The sequence below is a fragment of the Musa acuminata genome, chromosome BXJ3-4 (genome assembly GCF_036884655.1).
Source record: "Musa acuminata AAA Group cultivar baxijiao chromosome BXJ3-4, Cavendish_Baxijiao_AAA, whole genome shotgun sequence".
Classification (NCBI taxonomy): Eukaryota; Viridiplantae; Streptophyta; class Magnoliopsida; order Zingiberales; family Musaceae; genus Musa; species Musa acuminata.
The window spans coordinates 43,954,379-43,975,170 of record NC_088352.1 but is presented as its reverse complement, the minus strand read 5'-3'; the positions used below and the strand labels follow the sequence as shown (position 1 = coordinate 43,975,170).

Genomic DNA, 20,792 nt, shown 5'->3' with positions numbered 1-20,792 from the left:
GGAGGTTAACATGGTGTCATGGGCTGCTAGAACTGAAAAAAAGAAAAGAAAAAGAGAATTTAAAAGTTGGTGAGGAAGTTATTTGATTGAACATGAAATACATACCTGCGTTGCCAATGACTTTTATTTTCTGTTTTAGTGTCTTTTTCAACTCTTCATCCTCTAATTAGATGATGCTTTCCTTCCCTGTCAATTGCAACTCGATTAAAGCCCAAAGTCACTATCCAAAATCATGTCAGAAGCCTTTGCATTTTAAATTTTAAAACTTGAACAAACCAGTCAGTTTCTTGATCCATCTGTCCGGTCCAGTCCAAAGTCGCCTTAAAATAGGCTTTTGCATAAACTTACATGTGAAAAGTCTTCTTTCCTTGGTGAAATGAAATGTTTCTGTCGGGAAGGCACCTCTGGTTAAAGGCTAAATCCTTGTTCTGAAATTGGCAACTTGGCCGTAATTGGATTGGTGGTTCGTGGACCAGTGGCCACGATTAGTGGCCCATTCTGGTGGTTGATCATGTGGTTTAATGCTTCCATGCAAACAATTTTGCCCTCTTCAAATAATGCTGTGCCATATCGTTAGGAGTGTTTGACGCCTTTTTTTTTATCATTCTGCAATTAGATTTGCAAAGAACCATGCTTTGGTTTAATATAACCTTTTTTTTCACTTTGAAAACTTAATATCAATAAATTCTATTTTTATCTGCCTAGGTAGAGGAGATTGGTGAAATTGAAGGGAATCCTTTCTATGACGAGGCAACCCAAAACGAGAAAGAGATTGGATTGTCTGAGGAACAAAAGAGAAACTATACAAAGGTTTGTCTTTTTAAAATGATAATATTAAGTTTTTATTATCTTGTCTTTTTCTTAAAATGCTTCAAATTAAAGTATTGAGCTAGTAAATATTATTCTATTTTACGAATGTTGAATCAAAATTTATTTTGTGTGGGATTTAACTCTTGTTGAGTAATTTTGCTATTGCTCAGAACTAAAAAGCAAGGATTGAAATATCATATCGTTCTGGAATTTCGAGATTTGTTCGGTATGATATGGTACCGTATACCAAGCGTTATATTGCTCAATATATATATATATATATATATATACACACACACACATATATATATAAAGTAAATTTTTTTTTGAGGACATCGCCAATATATATATTTATGTATAAAATATTATATATATATATATTTATATATAAAAGTAAACAAAATAATGTGCGACGTCGCCTTTCTTCTCCCCACGCGGGGCGACATCGCAGAAAAACGAGACTACGTCGCCAAGGTATTATATATATATATATATATATATATATATATATATATATATATATATATATATATATATATATATATATATATATATATATATATAAATGGTGCAGCAAATCTTGTAAGGAGTCATTTGTGTTTGCTGAGACTCAATATTGTGCTCATAGGACAGACTACACAGATCAGGAAACCAGCCCATCGCAGGGTCTCCATTCCCTAACTGTCCTTCCAAATAACCTGACGAGTTTTCTTTGTGAGAATGTGATTGACCTTCGATATTTTAGTAACTCTCCATGTATGTATTAATTGGCATGACTTTTTTCTAGGAACAAGTGGTACAAGGTTTTTAATATTTTTTTGCTGTGTGATTCTTAGTTATTTTTCTGAAATTAAACAAAATTCTTTTGTTTGCAGGTGAGAGAGGAGGATGATGTGAAGATTACAAAGAAACTGCAGTGTCGTTTGAAACAGAGGAGAAAGAGGAAAAGAAAATATCAGGTTGAGTCTTGTTTATATTGTTAGTGTTTTTGAGCCTTTATCTGATAACCCAATAAGTGGGTGTATACATGAATTATCTGATAAGACTTCTTGCCAAAAATTTTCCCATCATGCAAAAACTTTCCTTGTGAAGCTGATCCTTTTGTGTAAACATGACTATGACATATCATGCAAGATTTAACCTGAGTTATAAATTATGCAGGAACTTTTTGAGAATGGCGTATTGGATGGTGTGGCACAATTAAACGAGTCTCAGTTAATTTTTAGAGACCCAAGCTCATCTGGTGCTGATGTTGATCATCCTGTTGCTGTTGCTGAAGACTTGAAGCCTGAAATTCCTAACAAACCTAAGAATGAAATTCCAATTCAAAATGACACAATCAAGAGGTCATGTGAAAGCGAGGATGTTGAACTTGACAATAAAAGGCATCGGACAGTCATCATAGAGAGTGACGATGAAGTGCAAGTGATTGATGATAAGTCACCATCACATGATTTAATCAGAGATCAATGTTTGACAGCTCAAGTTAGAGAAGTTGTTGATGTTATAGATAGTGATGTCCTTTCTTCACCTACTCCAGCTAATAATGACAGCCTTATGGACATTCCTGAGAAGTTTCATTGTACTGCTTGTTCTGAAGTGCTGAAAGCTTCTGAAGTGCAAAGACATCCAACTCTGGAAGTTATTGTGTGTACAAAATGTAATCTTCTGATAGAAGAGAAAATGAGAATAGAGGTACTGATAGTGATTCCCGATTGAGCTATGCCACACATAATACTTCAATATTTTAATTTCTTATTTTGTGATAGAAAAAATTTCTGCATGCATGCATTTCAGGGTTAAGTACTTTTATAGAGGTCACACACAATTATTCTTAAAAAAGTTGACTTATTTTGCATTTTCTCTATGATAAAGAATTTACATTTTTTTTTTGGTATGAAAATGAACTGTCATTTTGTTCTGTTGCAAGAAAATTTATGTACCTCAGATGCTTTAATGATTTAATATTTGATGTTTCTTGGTTGCAGGATCCTGATTTAGGTGTCTACTGCAGATGGTGTGGTAAGTGTGATGACCTAATAAGGTGTAAATCATGTAAGATGCTATTCTGTGCCATGTGTATAGCAAGAAATTTTGGTGAAACACGGTTTTTGGATGTTGAAACAAATGGTTGGGACTGCTGTTGCTGCTCACCAGTTCTGTTGCATCAGTTTATTTCAGAATGTGAAAAAGCTCTTAAGGGGTTCATGGTTTCTAGCTCAGAGAGTGAATCAGAGCTTTCAGATGGTCAAATGGTTGTCAGACTTGGGTAACATTAACAAACTTATTTATCTGGAAGTATAGTGATTTAGTACTTTCCTGCTATTAATTTTATTAAGTAGCTGCATTCTAAATATATTGTGTTGTGAGATATGCTATTTGTATTATATATGCCAATTCTTAGTTTCTTGGAGTTCTTGATTGATTAGAAATTGCAGAAGGCTGACAAAATAAATGAAATTATGTCAACCAACTAAGCAAATTTCTTCTACCTCTGCCCTACTTAGGTGGAAGAAGTTTCGGCTGTATGTGCTAGTCAAATTAACATGACAAGTCACATTAATTGTTGATATTAAACAAAGCTATTATGCAACTTTATTTTTTTTCTCTTGTTAGAAATTGAACATTTACTTAATCTATCGTAATTCTTTGCCTTTCAGCCACAAAAAAAGACGAAAGAAGAGGATTAGGAGAATTATAGATGATACAGAACTTGGTGAAGAAACCAGGAGAAAAATTGCAATGGAGAAGGTTTCCACTCATATGAACAAAATCTTCTTGAGAGGTCTCAAACAAGTTTAATCATAGCAACTACTATATCCTTTTTTGCAGGCTAGGCAGGAGCATCTTAAATCAATGCAAGCACAATCTGTTGGTAAATTTTGTAATACCAGAAGTAATGAAAGTGTAGGGGAAGTTTCATTGGATGATGCAATTGAAGGTTATATAGTCAATATTGCAAGGGAGAAGGATGAGGAGCCTGTGAGAATCCCACAGAGCATTTCTGCAAAGTTGAAGCCCCACCAGGTCTCTTTTCCTTTTCAAATGCATCTTTTTTAAAAAAATCTCTAATAGGATGTTGTCATTGGCTATGTCAATTCATTTTTCTAACTTCTCTATCTGAGGTTGTACTTCATGTTTTATCTTATCTTGTGGGTTTTTGTTCTTCATATGAACTATAAGATCCCAGAGATATTATCGTTGATTTTTCTTGGAAAATAATACCTCACATTTTTATATGTGAGTTTCAATATGCTAACACACACCAAACAATGCTATTCTCTACAACTTCTGAGTCCCCTAGCCGTCCATTTGTAATAGCTGATTGAGGTTAAAAAATGCCTTAGCATGATGCTTTTTTTTTTTTTTTCAATTTTATGAATTGCATGTTTGTCCATGTTGATATGATCTGTGATTGTTCTCCTACTAAGGCTTTAAAATAAATATATCTTTTGGTCATAGACTTAATTAAACTAAATCCTGACTGAATAAAAGTTAGTTGATAGATTGCTCATTTTTCATCATTTAAGGATCTTATTTTGCGTTGGAATTCGAGCAGGTACTTCACTATTGCATGTTGATTTGTGCATTTATGATGGATATAGAGTGACAAAATTCCCCATTTAACTTTTATGTATGTGCTCTCAGAGTCGATTGCCATTTTCAACTTTCAAGTAATTATTCTCTTTATTTGGGAATTGGTAAACATTTTCTCTTACAATATGGGCATTGAAAATTAGATCTGTTTATGAACTATTTCATTTATGTTATATTTAGATTACTGCATGGTACTGGCAATTTTAGCTATTTGTTTTTAGCTCCATTTAGTTTAGTAGTATTGATTCTTCGATATGTACTTATACAGAAAAAAATTATTTACACATTTAAAGCTGCATCAGCTTATCTATTGATCCATCCCACCTAATGCCATTAATTCTTTTTAATATTACATTTCAATTGACCATTTCTTTCAATAGATTCTAATCTAATAGATTGCTTAAACCTGACCAGACTTGTAAATTGATATTATCAAATACATAGTTATTGAAGACATTTATATGTTTATTTAAATTAATTTAAAATTTTATATTATTTCTTCTTTTATTCACTGTATATTTTCTATTTTTGTATGAAAAATGAATGGACAATTATATTGCAATGGGCTAAAGTAAATAAGGAAAACATCAGACTCCTTGAATGTTCATATTCTGCTGATGCCCTGCTACCAGGGAGCTCTCTGTGTAAACAATTCAAGTACGGTGATATTTGGTTGTAAATAGTAATAATGCTAGATTTGATGAATAATTAGCCCATATTGTTGGGACTGATTTGTGAATAATCCTGGAAAGAAAAATATAATACTTCATTGCTGTTTTTAATGTTTTGTTGTCGTACCCGTGTTTATATTAGTCTAGTAGACACTGAACTGGGAGTCAAATTAGGAAGAAAAATGTAACAATTTTCTCAATATGGACAATGCAAAGCAAGGTTAAATCTGGATTGAGGTAAGCAGTGGCCAAAACTAGTAGGTTAAAGAACTGGCCTCTTTTGATTTCTCATTATGTCCCATCAATGGTCCTTGTCAGGGCACTGTCTGCTCTGGGGCACTATGCTGTCCCTCAACCAAACTGAGAGAAGAGAAATAGGAGAGGAAGAGGAGAGGAGAAAAAGAAACAACAGTAGGTTAGGGAATGAAGGCATTTCTGCATTGTCGCAGGAGCTCTGTCAATCTTGAAACTTTTTTTAGAATGCTTCCTCATTAGATCTAGCCACAACTATGCCTCATTGGAACTCTGCCTTGGATCACCTGCTGCATAGCATTCCTCACTGTCTTGGCTGTTGAGGACCTTAGGTTCAGAATTCGGTCGGATCACTGCCAAAGATAAAGTAGGGAACTGGGAAAGAATTTCTCTTTACTTTCTCAGTCTTGGTGAAGGATGAGACAATCTCCCTGTGTTGTTTCCAAAAAGTGCTGATGATTTTTTTTTCAGAAAAAAACTTTTTCTATCATGTTTCTGATTTTCTATTTCTTTGTTCTTTTCTGAATTATCTGATTTTGTATACATTTCGGGTTCTTAGGAGTTCTTTTGTATGTTCTTTGTGGATCCAATTCTTTTAGCTGAGGTTTGCCCCATTGCCTAATCCATATCGTCCAATCTAGCTTATCCAATCCAATTAAGGTTATTTTATAGGTGGCTGATCCTGACCCTGGTTTTGATTATCAAAACTCAGTTTTGTAAATTGAGGTCGAGTGTCTTAGTTTATAATAGTTGTTGCATGAGCAGGTCTAAGTTCTGTATATCATATGCATTATCTTGTAGAAATTATTTTGTTCCTTTTTTATGTTTCTGATTGTGGAATAGTTTTATTGTGGATGCAGATCTCTGGGATACGATTTATGTGGGAAAACATTATACAGTCTGTCAAAAAGGTCAAATCTGGGGATATAGGTCTTGGATGCATTTTAGCTCACACAATGGGCCTTGGGAAAACTTTTCAGGTCTGAGCTTTTTTCCTTGTATACTTGATAACCTACCAATTTAAATTGTTGGTTTTTTTGTTTCTTCAAACAGGGTAAACTCTCCCTGGTCATAGAAGTTCCTAGAGGCTCTCTGCTGCTACCGTTTTTCATTACGAATATTCTGCAAATATAGTTTTAATTATGGGTCCATGGGGCCATAACTGTCTCAACTCTTCATTTTTACATTAAATTATTCCCTCATTTCTTTTGCACAGTTGAAGCAATTTCCAGATCTATTCTTCTCCATCAACATCTGATGTTGCAGTACTAATATGTTATAAGCCTCTGTGATGCTTTCTTTTCACCTAAGTGAACTTGCAATGTGGATCATGTAGTTCGTGGCTTGGAGTCTTTTTTTTTGTGTTTTTGAGGTTGAAGCAATTTTACATGTGCTCCTAAAATTGTCGCTTTACCAGTAAGAAAATTTCAGAATAATACTTAATTCAGCTTTTTAGGTGATTTGAACTTCTTTCGCGTACATATTTTGGTAGTCTCCATTGCTTGTTACATGCTAATTTTTCCTGTGAATTGTTGATTTCTGTCACAGGTTATTGCATTTTTGTACACTGCTATGAGAAAAATTGATCTAGGTTTAAGAACAGCTCTTATTGTTACACCTGTTAACGTGCTTCATAACTGGCGACAAGAATTTGTGAAGTGGCGACCAACGGAGTTAAAGTCTCTTCGTGTGTTCATGTTGGAAGATGTTGCAAGGTCTGAGATTTCTTTCATCCTTTACTTTTGACAAACTTCTTTTATTTACATAATCAACTGAAAAATATTTGTTTTATTGTAATTTTGTTAACAATCAATGATATCAACTGTTTTATTGTAATTCTGTTAACAATCGATGATATCAACTTTTTTAGTGACCTTTAGAAAAAAGAATATATTGGCTCAAGTCAACTTGTTGGAACTATCTAGTCCGTTGGCTAGTAGAAGTTCTCATTAGAAAATAAGTGGGCCTAGTCCGACTATGAATTGATCATTTATTAACTTGAGTTCGACACGCTTCTAAAGGCTGCCACAACAATTTGTTTTATCCAAGGTTCGTCGTACCACAATGTATCGCTCAATATGGGTGGTACATCAGTATACTCCCATGTATCATGTGTTGGTATGTTTTTATGTACCATGTGTTAGTATGCTCGGTACGGCTTGATACATATCACATCGACAGTTGGTCGGTACGGACCTGTAAGACGAACCATGGTTTTATCTGAATTTATTTGGTTTTGGATGCAACTAAAATGCTTGCTATATATTTTTTATTAAGAATTTAGTTAGATTGTTTGGCTGCCCAATTATTCAATAGCAAGATTAGTAATTATATAATAAATTACATTATATTTCTAAAGGAGTATTAATAAAAACACGAGTGGTGGAGCAATTTATGTTTTAAATATTTGTGGTTGCTGCATCAAGTGTTTTGGCGATCTTATATTTGTTTGCTCCCGCCCAATTATGTGTGTGCATGAATGCCTGAGGGCAAATTGGGTGTCTGTTGCTTACGATTAACTTTAGGAACTTCTTTAGGAACTTGTGGTTTTTCTTCTTCTTCAGTTATATTTTCTTCATGTGATTCTAAATATTTGTTTGTATCATATCTCAAGTGCTTTGACAATCTTTCTGTGTGCACCCTTTCTTATGAATGTATGTGCATGTGCAAATGAATACCTTTGTGAGGTTTTTATTATTTCTTAGAATTCTTTTATTGACTTGTAAGTGGTGTTCATGCTTCTTCAATTTTATTTTCTTTAGGGAAGTGTTATGTTTGTGTAACATGGACATTACCTTTCTGTTAAGAACAATGTCACTTGACAAGTTATACCCACAGATGATGTTTATTCCTCTTCTTCTTTCATGACTTTGTGATATCAAGATGGGAGTTTAACATTAAAAAAGTTTTAGAAAAAGGAAAAAAAATAATGTGATTTCAATTGCATTAAATTTTTTTTTTTGCAAAGGGTAAGTGGTGAAGGCTGGGTTTGGGCGCAAGATATTGTTATAAACCAGTGATTTAAAAAGCGCTATGCGCTAGGTGCTCGCCCGAGCGAAGTGAGATGCTATGAAATATTAAAATATAAAAAAATATATTTATTTAAATAAAAAAATTGATATTAAATTAAAAATATACTGTTAACAGTATATTACTTAAGTTAGAGTGGGAGAAAAAAAATATTCTCTGAAATATTAAAATATTAAAATATAATTATAAATATAATTATTTAAATAGAAAAATATGATATTAAATTAAAAATATACTGTTAACAGTATATTACTTAAAGTTAGAGGGGGAGAAAATTTTTTTAATAGTAATAGAGGGAGATAGCAACAGTGGCGGAGGATTTGTTTAAGATAGTTGCGGTAGTACCGCGAACGATAGCAGCGACAGCGGTGGAAGCTGTGGACAGCAATAGCGGCAGCAAGGGAAGCTACGGACAGTAGCAGTGATGGCGGTGAAAGCTACAGACAGCAATAATGGCAACGGCAGAAACTGCGGACAGTAGTGAAACGGAAGCTCTAGAGGGCGTCCATCGGTGGTGAACTTGCGGTCCTCTCCCTCGACAGTGGAAGGAAGCGACAACAGAAGGAAGCTATGAGGGCCGTTGGACTCGTCCGTCGACAACAGAGGAAGGCTCGGTCTGTTGCGTCTGTGGCGGAGGCAGCGGCTGAAAGCGTCGGTGGTGGGGGTAGAAGCAGCGCTAGGGTTCCTCGAGGTTGCGTGGGCGTGAAGCGTGACTTTTTAGGTAAGAAACTACGAACTAAACCAGACTTAAACTGGTTTGGTTCCCTTAATTGAATCGGGCGCTCGCTCGAAGCTCCCAACGCCTAGGTTTGGGCGAGCGCCCAGGCGGCGCCTCATTGAAGCGCACTGCATGGTCTGCCTGTTTAAATAACTGTTATAAACTATCAAGGACTTCACCAATTAAATTAGCTAGCATTTCCAGGGAAATTTGTAGGATGAGGGGACCAGTCTGATGGTGATATACCTGATTCACCCACCTTAGATTGAGGGTTCAATACCTCATCCTACAAATTTGTTTATTTGTCAAGTGGTGGAAAAAAAACTCAATGATATATTTTACATTGCTTATTTCTGGACTGGTTAGATGGGAGCACAGACCTCAATAAGAACCACTCTCGAATTAGAGACACTTTAAAAGGATGTAGATAAGTTACAGTGATTTGATTCTTTGTTTTCATATCCTGTATACAAATAATTTAAATCTTGTCTTTCATCTTGCATATATGAGGTTTGTACAAACTTAATTGATATAAGGTCGACCTTACAGGAGACTTGCTATTATATTTAGACTCGTGCACGTGTATAAATATACATGTTTCTTATTCATATGTTTGACCTCAATTATTTTATGTTGTTAGAGATTGTGGATCTCTTGATGTCTCATTTTTTCGATGCATATATGATATGTATATACACCCTTAAATAAGTCATATCTGTTGCAGTTTGTGGATTCTTTTATATCTTGTTTCTTATAGTTGAGTTTTGGTGTCTTCTGGGTTAGGGAAAGAAGAGCAGATTTACTTTCAAAATGGAGAGTCAAGGGTGGAATTTTTCTAATAGGGTATGCTGCTTTCCGGAACTTGTCCCTTGGAAGGCATGTGAAGGATAGGAGTACAGCCAGTGAAATTTGTCATGCCTTACATGTAAGTCATTGGACTTTGAACATTTATTACTTCTTACAGTTCTCTTCATCCTTGTGTTACTTTTTAATGCTATATAAAATTTTTAAATTAGAGTACTTTTTATTTTTATAACAAATATGGTCTGACTTGGTTAACATGATCTCCAACAAGCTGCAATTTTGTTTATTGAAACTGGTCCATATGCTTTTTAATTCTAGTTCTGTAGAAAAGGGTTCTTGTATTGTATAGAAGTCCAATTTTCAGATGCTTTCTTCTTGCCTTTAATTAATAATCAAATTGTCACCTTAGATGACTAACAAAATTTGGCAGAATATGTCAAATCTGCCACTAACCTCCCCGACTGTCGTGTTGTTAAGGTCATATTTTTTATCTTCCATGTTAGTTGACCTATGCAAAATTGATCTTGCAGAGATATAAAATGGGGGTGGGATGCTGATAACAAATGGTGGCTTGACACAGACTCTAAAGAGATAAGATTTAACAAAAATAATCTTAATAGTCAATGGTTATATCACTTTTTCTTATTCTCTCTTCCACTATTTGAGTACCTGTCAAATCACTCTTTTCCATTTATTTTACAATTTACTTTTCCCTCTAGCCTCTCAATTCTCTCTTTAAATTTCATCTAGTATATATAAAGCACTCTTTCCTGTATCTTGTTCCTTATTTGTCCCCACTTCACTTGGTAATTTACTATGTTATTCACTGGTGCAAAATATCATGCAAAACCAGATGAGCAACCAATCCCACCCTCAGTGTATCAGATCTAAAAAATAAGTGAGTTATTATATTTCATCTGTGTAGCACTAGCATACCTTCCTACTTCTTTCCCTTGGTGTCCCACTGAACTGGTGTATATAAATCATGCAAAGCCTTGAAATCTGGGACTAAGCTAAAATTGCTATTTTGTCCTTACCATGAGCCTGAATAAAAACCAGGCTCGCCCTCAGTATACCACTTATTAGTTTATGTGGCATCACTAAGTCCGTACAATTATGCTGTATAGGCTGCATTATTTTGGTCCATGTCTATAGAGGGATGATATATGGGGTGCAAGTACTGAGAAATGCCACATATAAATTTGGTCCTCGTGCTACAGAGAAATGCTGTATTGGGTGCATCTTATTATATTTGCCAACTTTGTTATCAATAAGCTAAAAAACAAGGAATGCTAAATGCTAGCTGAAAAGAATCCTGTATAAAGTGTTAATTTTCATCTAACTGTTATCTAAATTAAGCTATTTTTGATCCTTTGTTTTGCTGAACAAAAAAGGAACACATTTTCTTTGGATTAATTTCTCTAAATTTGTGTGACACATATATCCGATTAGTATGTTGCCTTCCGTCTGTTGCAGGTTTAGGGTCGCTGGGTCCATACTCGAAAAATATCTGGTATCATATAACAATTTTTAATTGGTCTGATGGATAATGTTTCCTTTGAATGCAAAATTTGAGGTCGCACTATTGTTCTTGTTTGTCCCTGTGCTAGATGCCCAATCCAAATTTCCTTCTCTTATCACAATATTATGAAGTCAGGTCCCTTGTTGCCATGGGGGACGAAGAACAGGCTTTAAGAACACATGAAAATCATTTATCATGCTGAATGCTAAACACAAAACTGTACTGACTATAGGAAAGAAGTGAAGGAACCATTTAGAAGGTGCTGAGAGCTAGTTCACAATGGTTTTATGATACATGCTTTTTACAAATCATGCCAAACTCCTAATGTTTCAATATCTTTTCTATGCTTTGTACAAAGAGTTTGTGGCATGCTCTTTTTTAAACTACTATTTCTATGCCTCAAAGTGCTGATAAATATTAAGTTTACATTCTCCTAACCAACTATTTTCTACTTCATCTTCATCTTTTGATAAAGGTTTTTTGCATATGTGAAAGATATTGGTTAACATGTTGAGAAATTAAATGATATTGCAGTATGGTACTCTTTTTGTTGATCATTATAATACTATGCTTGTATTTTGTTATATTTTATCCAATCTTTTTGGTAGTAATGATGACCATTGTCTAATTCTTTTTCAGTATGTGCCTGACATTCTAGTCTGTGATGAGGCCCACATGATTAAAAATACAAGGGCTGATATAACACAAGCATTAAAACAAGTAAAGACACAAAGAAGAATTGCCTTGACAGGATCACCTTTGCAGAACAATTTGATGGAATATTATTGTGTAAGTAGCTTGTCTTTCTCGTTGTAAAGCAGGGATAATTTTATTACATTAACCACATTAGTGACATTATTTCTGAACAGATGGTTGATTTTGTAAGGGAAGGATATCTTGGGAGCAGTCATGAATTCCGTAATCGGTAAAACTTTTTCTGCTATGCTTTGTTTTATTTCTGATTGTTATCAGATATTCAGTAGCAGGGAAGGATCTTCGTTCTAACTTTGTCTCGGTGCAGGTTCCAGAATCCAATAGAAAATGGTCAGCACACTAATTCTACCATTGATGATGTGAGAATTATGAATCAAAGATCACACATTCTGTATGAACAACTAAAAGGATTTGTCCAGCGAATGGACATGAATGTTGTGAAGAAGGATCTCCCTCCTAAAACAGTTTTTGTTATTACCGTTAAACTTTCTCCTTTACAAAGAAAATTGTATAGAAAGTTCTTAGATGTACACGGTTTTACGGGAGATAAAATTTCTTCTGAAAGAACAATTAGACCACGGTGTTTCTTTGCTAACTATCAAGCATTGGCTCAGGTATAATCAATCTTGCAATAAGACTTTTAAGACATTGATCAGCTTATCCATCAATGTGCATTGTTCTTGATTCTTACTACTAAGTGATTCTTGTTTTGCTTGTAGGTATGGAACCATCCTGGTCTTTTGCAAGTGGCTAAAGAACACAGGGATTACTTACGGCAAGAAGATGCTGTTGAGAACTTCTTGGTGGAAGATGGCTCAAGTGATGATAATATGGAAAATGACTTCTCAAATGGAGGTATTTAGTCCATCATATATATATGTAGAATTTCATGTTTCCATTTTTTGACATTTAAATTCATTTTTGTTTACTTATGACTTTGAAGTATGTTATAGATATATTGTTTATTGTCTGTTCAGTAGTGTGATTAAGTTGGCTGATGTGGCTATGTTTGAATTGAAGGCTCAAACCATGTTTCATCAGTGATAACTATCTCTTTAAATTTAAAGCACCATAATATTGCAAATTTATGCTGCATTTAACGTTAGTTATTGTTCGTGATTTACTGTTTATAAAGTAAATGCTTGGAACATTCTCGATTGCTAACCTTAAATTTATTTTTTGTTTTCCAAAGTGCTTATGGAATCCTTTAAAAAGAAGTACATACTTTTTGCATATGAAATTTTTATTAATGGATTGCACTCTGTAGTGGCTAACAATTCTAATGAGGGAACAAAATTCAAAGAGAAGCTATAATCTAATAGTCACGTCTTGTACCAACCAAAAACTGATGAATACCAATTTTCTATAAACAAGAAAATAGAAACAAAACATTAGTGGTCTATATTATTTAAGAGTGAGAATTTTAAGTATTAACAGTGGCCTTAGTTTATGAGGTTGTTTTCATAGTTCTATGTCTTAGAGACAAAAATAAATACTGTTTCATGTAGTATATTGGTTCATTTGCAGACTGGTATGATATGTCAGTACATCACAGTATACCACTCAGAAATTGTTGTGCAGGTGGCTAGTGCAGGAGTGCGCCGAAACATACTGTCAAAAAGATACCAGCACATGCTGCTGACACATCATAGTTGCTGACATATTTCTCCATAGGCTGTTGCAAGGGTGTGTTGACCAGTGCTAAACACGTATCAATGCCTTCATATCATGAAATGGAAATTCTTGATACCTTTAAGTAATAATATAAACAGAAAATGAGTGTTGATATGATATGGTTTGTTATTCTGCATACTGTTCATGCATTCAACTGGTACATTTTGATCTGTACAATTAATATAGACAAGTATTTAAATTCATGCTTGGAGGTGGTATAGTACCACTGGTACTGGCTCCATTTATTCTTTTTCGTTTTCCCCGGTTCTCTTGACGCATTCATTTATGAGTGAAATTAAGACAAAAGTATCAGTCAGTTTTATCAAGTGTTGGTCATCTTTTTGGATTTCATTATGATGCTTTATTCTATAAATTTTCATCTAACACTTTATTGCTACTAGTTGGTTCATTTGTCACAACAGAACCAATTTGGGATGTCCTAGTCATCTCAAGGATGGGACTTATTATGTGGTTGGCCGTTAAGAACAGAATTCATTCTTTAAGATTCTCTTCATGGAGTGGAAAAGATGGTGCTTCTTGTTTTGTTTGCTCTTGTTTGGCGGAGTCCTCTCCACTGGTGACTTCTTTCTTTCCCCCATTCCATCTAAGATTAGTTGAAACATGAGTATTTAGTCTCCCTAACCTCTTCAACTCTCTTCATTAACCATAAAACTCATGAAGCTGCCCAATTATCTTTGATACTTAGAGATTCATTGGGTTTGATATGACCCTTCTGTTGGAGCTTTTTCCAATTAGAGGTGGAGAGCGTTCCTTTTAAACAACCAACTATAGGATAAAGCTATTACTCTAAGCTAACTTTGTTGCATGAAAGATAATATGACATCCAAGTATGAGTATTTAAGCTTTTGTTCTCTCTTTCTCACACACAATCATGAGATGATTTTTTCCTTTTTATGTTAATTTTTTTGCCTTTTTAAAGCCTCTTCAGTTATGATTTGGATAGTTAAACAATCATTGTTGATATTGCCGATCATCTTTTAGTGGCAGCATTAATTCTACCAATTCTAGTATATTTTGTATGGAATTGAGTCCATTGTCCAATTTCCCTTGTGTTTGGGAGTGGAGGAGTTGCAGATAAGGTTGTTAGCAAAGCTAGCTGTTCACAAACAACTTGGGCTCCATTTGGTTCATTCATAAGCAGCTTGACCCATTTGCAACCAAATCATGTTTGAAACCTTATTGAGATCTCAAACAAGGGCCAGTTCAAGTTTGTGTATATTTATGTTTGCACACTTGTTTATCTACACCCAAAGTCTGTGATATCATACATGATGCTTCCTAATAGATATACAATATAGGGTTTTGAAACCCTTATTCTGGCATTCAGACCATTCTCCCTGTTATAGTGGCCTCATTCTCTTCCATAACTCTCTTCTGCACATTCCTCTTCTCTAGCAATCTCTCTCTCTCCATCCTAGTTCGAACTTCATAGATGAGGGGTGCAAGGTCTTCAATCTTAAGGTGCTGAAGGTCATGTAGCAGATAAGATTAACAGCGGAGCTATGGTTTTGGCTCCTCCAAGATCTCTTCCCTTTTCCTGATGTCTATTATTTTTCCCTTAGCTTTTCTCATTGTGATTGATTTATGCATTATTGTTTGTGATTATTGGCCTTTTGGATTTCGGAACAATTTTCTGGACTGTTTTGTGAATCTGTGCTCTGGTTTCGGTTTCCACCATGGCTCGAAGTCCTGAGTGCTTGAGCTTTGCATGCTCATCGTACCAAGCCGAGCTTGGGCAGCTCATGTTCAGAAAAGCCAAGGCTGAACCCTTGTTTGGTTGAGCCAAATGTGAATTCGGGCTGTTTGCTGGAGTTCAGGTTGTTTACACCCCCCTGTACGTAGATCATGATCTTACTTGGGTGCTGCATGTGCCGCTAGTAAAGCATTTGTTAGGTTCATACAGAAAAAGGAATAAGCTCTAGATTTGTATAAATTCGGGATAAAGTTTGTGCTAAAAATACCATTCTTGAACTTCCATTACTTCTTGTCGTCAGTCATGAACTACATAATTTTTTAGCAATATCCAATGTTCAGAGGTTTTCTTTTGTCCATTTTCTTTGGCTAAACCATTATTGACCCCAGATTCAGACAGGATAAAAGGAACTAAAAATAGTTATTGAAAATTTAGTATGTAGATCTGTCTAGCCATGTCGATGGATTTGAATAGAAGCTGAAGTATGGCATGGTGTAGATTAGGTAGTTGTGTAAACAGGAAACTTCCTCAATGGTTGGCAATCTGGCCCTTCATAGTTGTAAATACAGCTTCTCATGGTCATCGTTTTCATGCTGTCTTATTTTGTATGATATGGGTGTCTGCATTTAACTTATTTTGCATCATCTCTTTTAGTTATAAGATGTTACATTTAGGAATACAATATAGATAGGATGGTGATTGGAGCAATACATGGACCCACTGTTTCCTTGTATGAGATGATGTTTTCTATGCTTCTTTCTTCGCTGTGCATGTCTGTCAGTTTAAATTTCTGTGTTTAATACATTTTTATGCTCTATGTAAGCCTTATAGTTTAAGTAGTTCTAATGAGAGCTGAAGCATCTGTTATATGGACAGAGAAACAAAAGGCAAAGGATGATATATTTTACAAGAGAAATGATGGAGTCTTTTACCATCAGGTACAGTTGAATTTTAATCCACCTCCTGTGCAAGTCAACCGATGGATCTTATTTTATAATTTTCACAAAGCATTCTATAATAGATTGCTAATTTTAAAAATGTTTTGATAATAATTTACTGTTGACTGAGAAAAATTTTCATATGTTCTCTCGTTTACAAGTAAAACATATCTTCTTGTTCTTTTCAGTTATTGATCTTGCCTTTCAAATTGCAGTTCTTCTTCTTTCTTTTCTTTTTGAAAATATATGCTTTTGAGAGTGATGAAAGTCAGAAACATTAAGTTGTTAATTGTAAAATTTGAATTTAACTTTACATCATGAAGGGGATGTGGAGATGCATTTTATTAGATAAATAAGGTTTGAATCTTTCATATGCATCATTTTGCACGTTTAATGTATTGCTCAAAGAATTTACTGCTTGCAGGAAACTGATTGGTGGACAGATCTTCTTGGTGAAAAGATTTACCAAGAAGTTGATTACAGTGGTAAAATGGTTTTGCTACTTGATATCCTCACCATGAGTTCTGAAGTAGGTGACAAGGTATTAGTTTTCAGCCAAAGCTTGACAACACTAGATTTAATAGAGATGTTTCTGTCAAAACTGGCACGCAAAGAAAGTGAAGGCAAGTTCTGGAAGCAAGGCAAGGATTGGTATAGGTATGATATAAGTTATTTATTGGATTCCGTATTTGGAATTTAGAAGTTCTTTTTATCAAATGATAGCATTTCAATGAACAGAGGTAGATAAATGCTGTAACCCAATAGTTTCATCTTATATTCTTCTTACCATTATTATTTCTTTGCCATTCTTCTCCATGGTCCTTTATGTTCGTCAAGCTATTGAGGTGTCTTTCTTAAAATTCATGTAGCATGAAAATCAATCCATGTATCCGTATCCAATTGGGACCTTATGGCTTCTTGTTATTATCTATATGTAGCATGAAAAATGCAATAATCCCATTAATATTAGTGCTCCCTTAGGCAGGTGATATCCATCCGTGGCTCTGATGTTCTACTTTTGAGTCTCAGTTTCTTTCTTTCTGACTTCTGAAACATCTTCTTGACATAAATTAGCCTTATTGTGCATATCCTTTGGTTTCATTTGGCAAGCTTTTGATAAGATAATCTTAAATTTTGGTAATAAACGTTCAAACTCATAAAATGTTCAGATGAAGTTTGCTTGATTTGGCACCAACTGGAAAAATAGGCAAAGAACTTACATTCTTTTTTAGGGATCCCATGAGATTTGAGTTTGCTTGATTTGGCACCAACTGGCAAAATGGACGAAGAACTTGTATCTTTTCTCCCTTGAGATTTCTTAATTCCATCAATTATTTATACAATTTCAACGAACATCCCCTACTTTGCAATATTATCATAATTCTATAAGAGGCAAAGAGTTTTCTTTAGGCACAAACCAAAGTCTGTAAAAGCGAACAGCTTCATATTTGGATCCTACTGTAGAGGCATTCTGTATGGCATTCAATAATTCATATGAAAGTCTAGATGCTATACCAAATGAGAGTAGAAAAGGTCTGTCTTTGTCAGTTAATAAATGGATTCTAGTTTGTCCAATTAGGCAGTTTTAAAACCAGAAAGCCTTATGTCTTAGACATGCAAAACATATAAACAACTATGAACTATGTGTTAGGGAAGAAATCTTGAGAACCCAGATTTCCTTAATGAGTTCATTGCTTTTAAGATGTGCCATGGTTAATCATGTTGTGTTACTTCTATAAGAATTCTGTTCTTTGGTTGTGGATGATCAAGCCCCTTTTAATACAAATTCCAGAACCATTCTATACTTGTTCTAAAGTTAGATTACTTATGTACAGGCTGGATGGTAGTACACAGAGTTCTGAAAGGCAGAAGCTGGTAGAGAGATTTAACGAACCCACAAATAAGCGAGTGAAATGCACCTTGATATCTACACGTGCTGGGTCACTGGGCATTAACCTTTATGCTGCTAATCGTGTTATTGTTGTTGATGGTTCATGGAATCCAACCTATGACCTGCAGGCAATATATCGGGTTTGGAGGCATGACTACAACTAATAATTCCAATGCCTCTTCTTAATAGTGTCATTGGTTTTGTTATCTTTTATGTCACTTCTTGCAGGTATGGGCAAACCAAACCTGTCTATGCTTACCGCTTGATGGCACATGGAACCATGGAAGAAAAGATATATAAGCGGCAGGTAAATTTGGATTTATAGATGTTAAGGTTTTTTCTTTTTGTACCTGGAGAAAGTTCAAAAGGTTTACATATGATGACTGAAGCAGTTAGACCATCAACAGGTTACTAAGGAAGGACTTGCAGCAAGGGTGGTGGACAGACAACAAATACATAGAACAATGTCCAAGGAGGAGATACTGCACCTCTTTGACTTTGGTGATGATGAAAATGCAGACATGCTTGAGCAGGACCATAGAAATCCAATGACATCTAGTCATGATGAAACCAATGAGGTTGGCTGTTTGGGGAATCATGAATGCCTGCCTTTTAACACTGCTGACAAGCTCATGGAAAACTTACTTAGAAGACATTATCCTCGGTAGATGCTTTTCTCATGTTTTCTAACTAAACGGTTAAATTGTTCTTATTATCCTTTATTTCAGCTTCCCCACATGCATGTTCGAATTGTGTTCCAGATCGACATGACTATCCTTGAAACACCTATAATTTCAAGGAAGTTTGAATTAAATACAATTTTATCAATCCCAATACACAGTTCTAGATCTTCATAAAATCTTTTTGATGACAGGAATCTGATTTGATTTTTGTGCTGACAGATGGATTGCGAATTACCACGAACACGAAACCCTTTTACAGGAGAATGAGGCAGAGAGATTATCCAAAGAGGAACAAGACATGGCCTGGCAAACTTATCGGAGATCGTTGGAGTGGGAGGAAGTTCACAGAACCACGCTTGATGACGGTGATCGAGTTGCTAACAGTAATACACCGCCAGAAATCATTGTTTCCCAACAAACCAAGGGCAGTTCAAGGAGCCGCCCTGTCAAGCAGAGGAAATGCACCAACCTAGCCCACTTGCTAACTTTGAGAAGCCAGGGCATCAAGCCCGGATTCAGCACGGTCTGTGGAGAATGCTCGCAAGAGATCAGCTGGGAGAACCTCAATCGAGACGGGAGATCCAGATGACAAACATCATTGACCGTTCATACGTGTGTTTCTTTCTGACCTGTTGATTTTGTAAATTCAACACTGCATATAGAGGTGGAATATCAGAGGTCACGCTAAACATTATTAGATGAACATCAACCATCTTTTCGATGTTGTTGTGTAACTTGGTTCATGTATAGGACGAAGGGGTTTCTTGTCTTAGGTCAATTGGCCGAGGTCTGATGCCTCCTATTCTCTATTTTGATTCTTCACGATTAAAGACTTCCCAACTATGGATCCGATCAGATTAAAAAGGTCTCAACACTCCATGGTTGTTTGTATGTTGGTTTGGATCAACTACTTGTCAAATAGTTTTTATGGCAATGATGGGCAAATTTGAGCATGCTTTCCCATCCAATACAGGTCTTTGGTTGTTGAACCGTATCAAACTTTGTTATATATCTAATAACCCATCATACTTTTCCTCTACATTCAACAAGTCAATTGAAGTTATCTGTCATGGTATTTTTTGGATTGCAAGGTTGGCTTGGATGCTCGTTTGAAACCTGCACGCAATACACGAGGCTTCTCGTTCGCCTTCCTTTCAGGTTGACGGCCGCAAGTCCTCGGAAACGCGAGCCGTCACGAAAGATTCCACTCGAAGTAAGTGTTTTGTCCAAACACCAAATTTTGGCTGCGATCGAAGTCACCATGCTTTCTTGTCGTGGTAGCTTACCACCTTATGAGTTATGAACTTACGTACTGTCCAATTAAGGAATCAAGTTTTGTAATGACACGCTACTTCGTCTTGGATTGGAGGGGCTGGCGATGACCTCGAGTTGGATGTTTTCGGGTATCCAAATTTGCTAGACCCTCTTAAATTTATTTTGGATCCATTTTATGTGATTTGGAATGAGTATAGATGGAAAAATAGATGAATTTAGGATAACGACTTTTACTATTTTATTCTAATTTCAAGTTTTTTTTTCCAATTAATATTCCATCTAGAGCACTGTAAATCCAAAAAAAGTATTTTTTTGAGGTTTTGAGTCAAATCAACATGTTTGGAACATTTTAAACTAAATCAAAGCTAGTAATATTCTCTCAAAAAGGTAGAATTTAATATTATCCAGTACTTAATTCTTTGGAACATATTCCATTATATATATATATATATACATATATATACATATATATACATACATATATATATATATATATATA

The 20,792-nt window shown here is 35.1% G+C and overlaps 1 protein-coding gene across 6 annotated transcripts in view; it reads left to right on the top strand.

Moving 5' to 3' along the window:
* Window positions 1-19,890, top strand: part of LOC103982759 (protein CHROMATIN REMODELING 20) — a 31,379-nt gene extending 11,489 nt beyond the window's left edge. For 4 of the 6 annotated variants that reach the window (XM_009399771.3, XM_065147998.1, XM_065147997.1 and 1 more), the window contains 19 exons: window positions 706-810; window positions 1,686-1,769; window positions 1,972-2,505; window positions 2,799-3,079; window positions 3,471-3,561; window positions 3,643-3,837; window positions 6,191-6,310; window positions 6,879-7,045; window positions 9,862-10,003; window positions 12,044-12,193; window positions 12,274-12,329; window positions 12,426-12,732; window positions 12,838-12,973; window positions 16,383-16,444; window positions 16,869-17,101; window positions 18,280-18,483; window positions 18,564-18,642; window positions 18,743-18,999; window positions 19,238-19,890. In XM_009399771.3, coding sequence (XP_009398046.2) covers window positions 706-810; window positions 1,686-1,769; window positions 1,972-2,505; window positions 2,799-3,079; window positions 3,471-3,561; window positions 3,643-3,837; window positions 6,191-6,310; window positions 6,879-7,045; window positions 9,862-10,003; window positions 12,044-12,193; window positions 12,274-12,329; window positions 12,426-12,732; window positions 12,838-12,973; window positions 16,383-16,444; window positions 16,869-17,101; window positions 18,280-18,483; window positions 18,564-18,642; window positions 18,743-18,999; window positions 19,238-19,607 — 3,573 coding nt within the window. In that variant the 3' untranslated portion in view covers window positions 19,608-19,890. Of the gene's footprint in view, window positions 1-705; window positions 811-1,685; window positions 1,770-1,971; window positions 2,506-2,798; window positions 3,080-3,470; window positions 3,562-3,642; window positions 3,838-6,190; window positions 6,311-6,878; window positions 7,046-9,861; window positions 10,004-12,043; window positions 12,194-12,273; window positions 12,330-12,425; window positions 12,733-12,837; window positions 12,974-13,699; window positions 13,805-16,382; window positions 16,445-16,868; window positions 17,102-18,279; window positions 18,484-18,563; window positions 18,643-18,742; window positions 19,000-19,237 lie in introns of those variants that run through there. The other 2 variants (XM_065148000.1, XM_018825092.2) reach the window with 2 other exon arrangements.
* The last annotated feature ends 902 nt before the right edge of the window (window positions 19,891-20,792 follow it).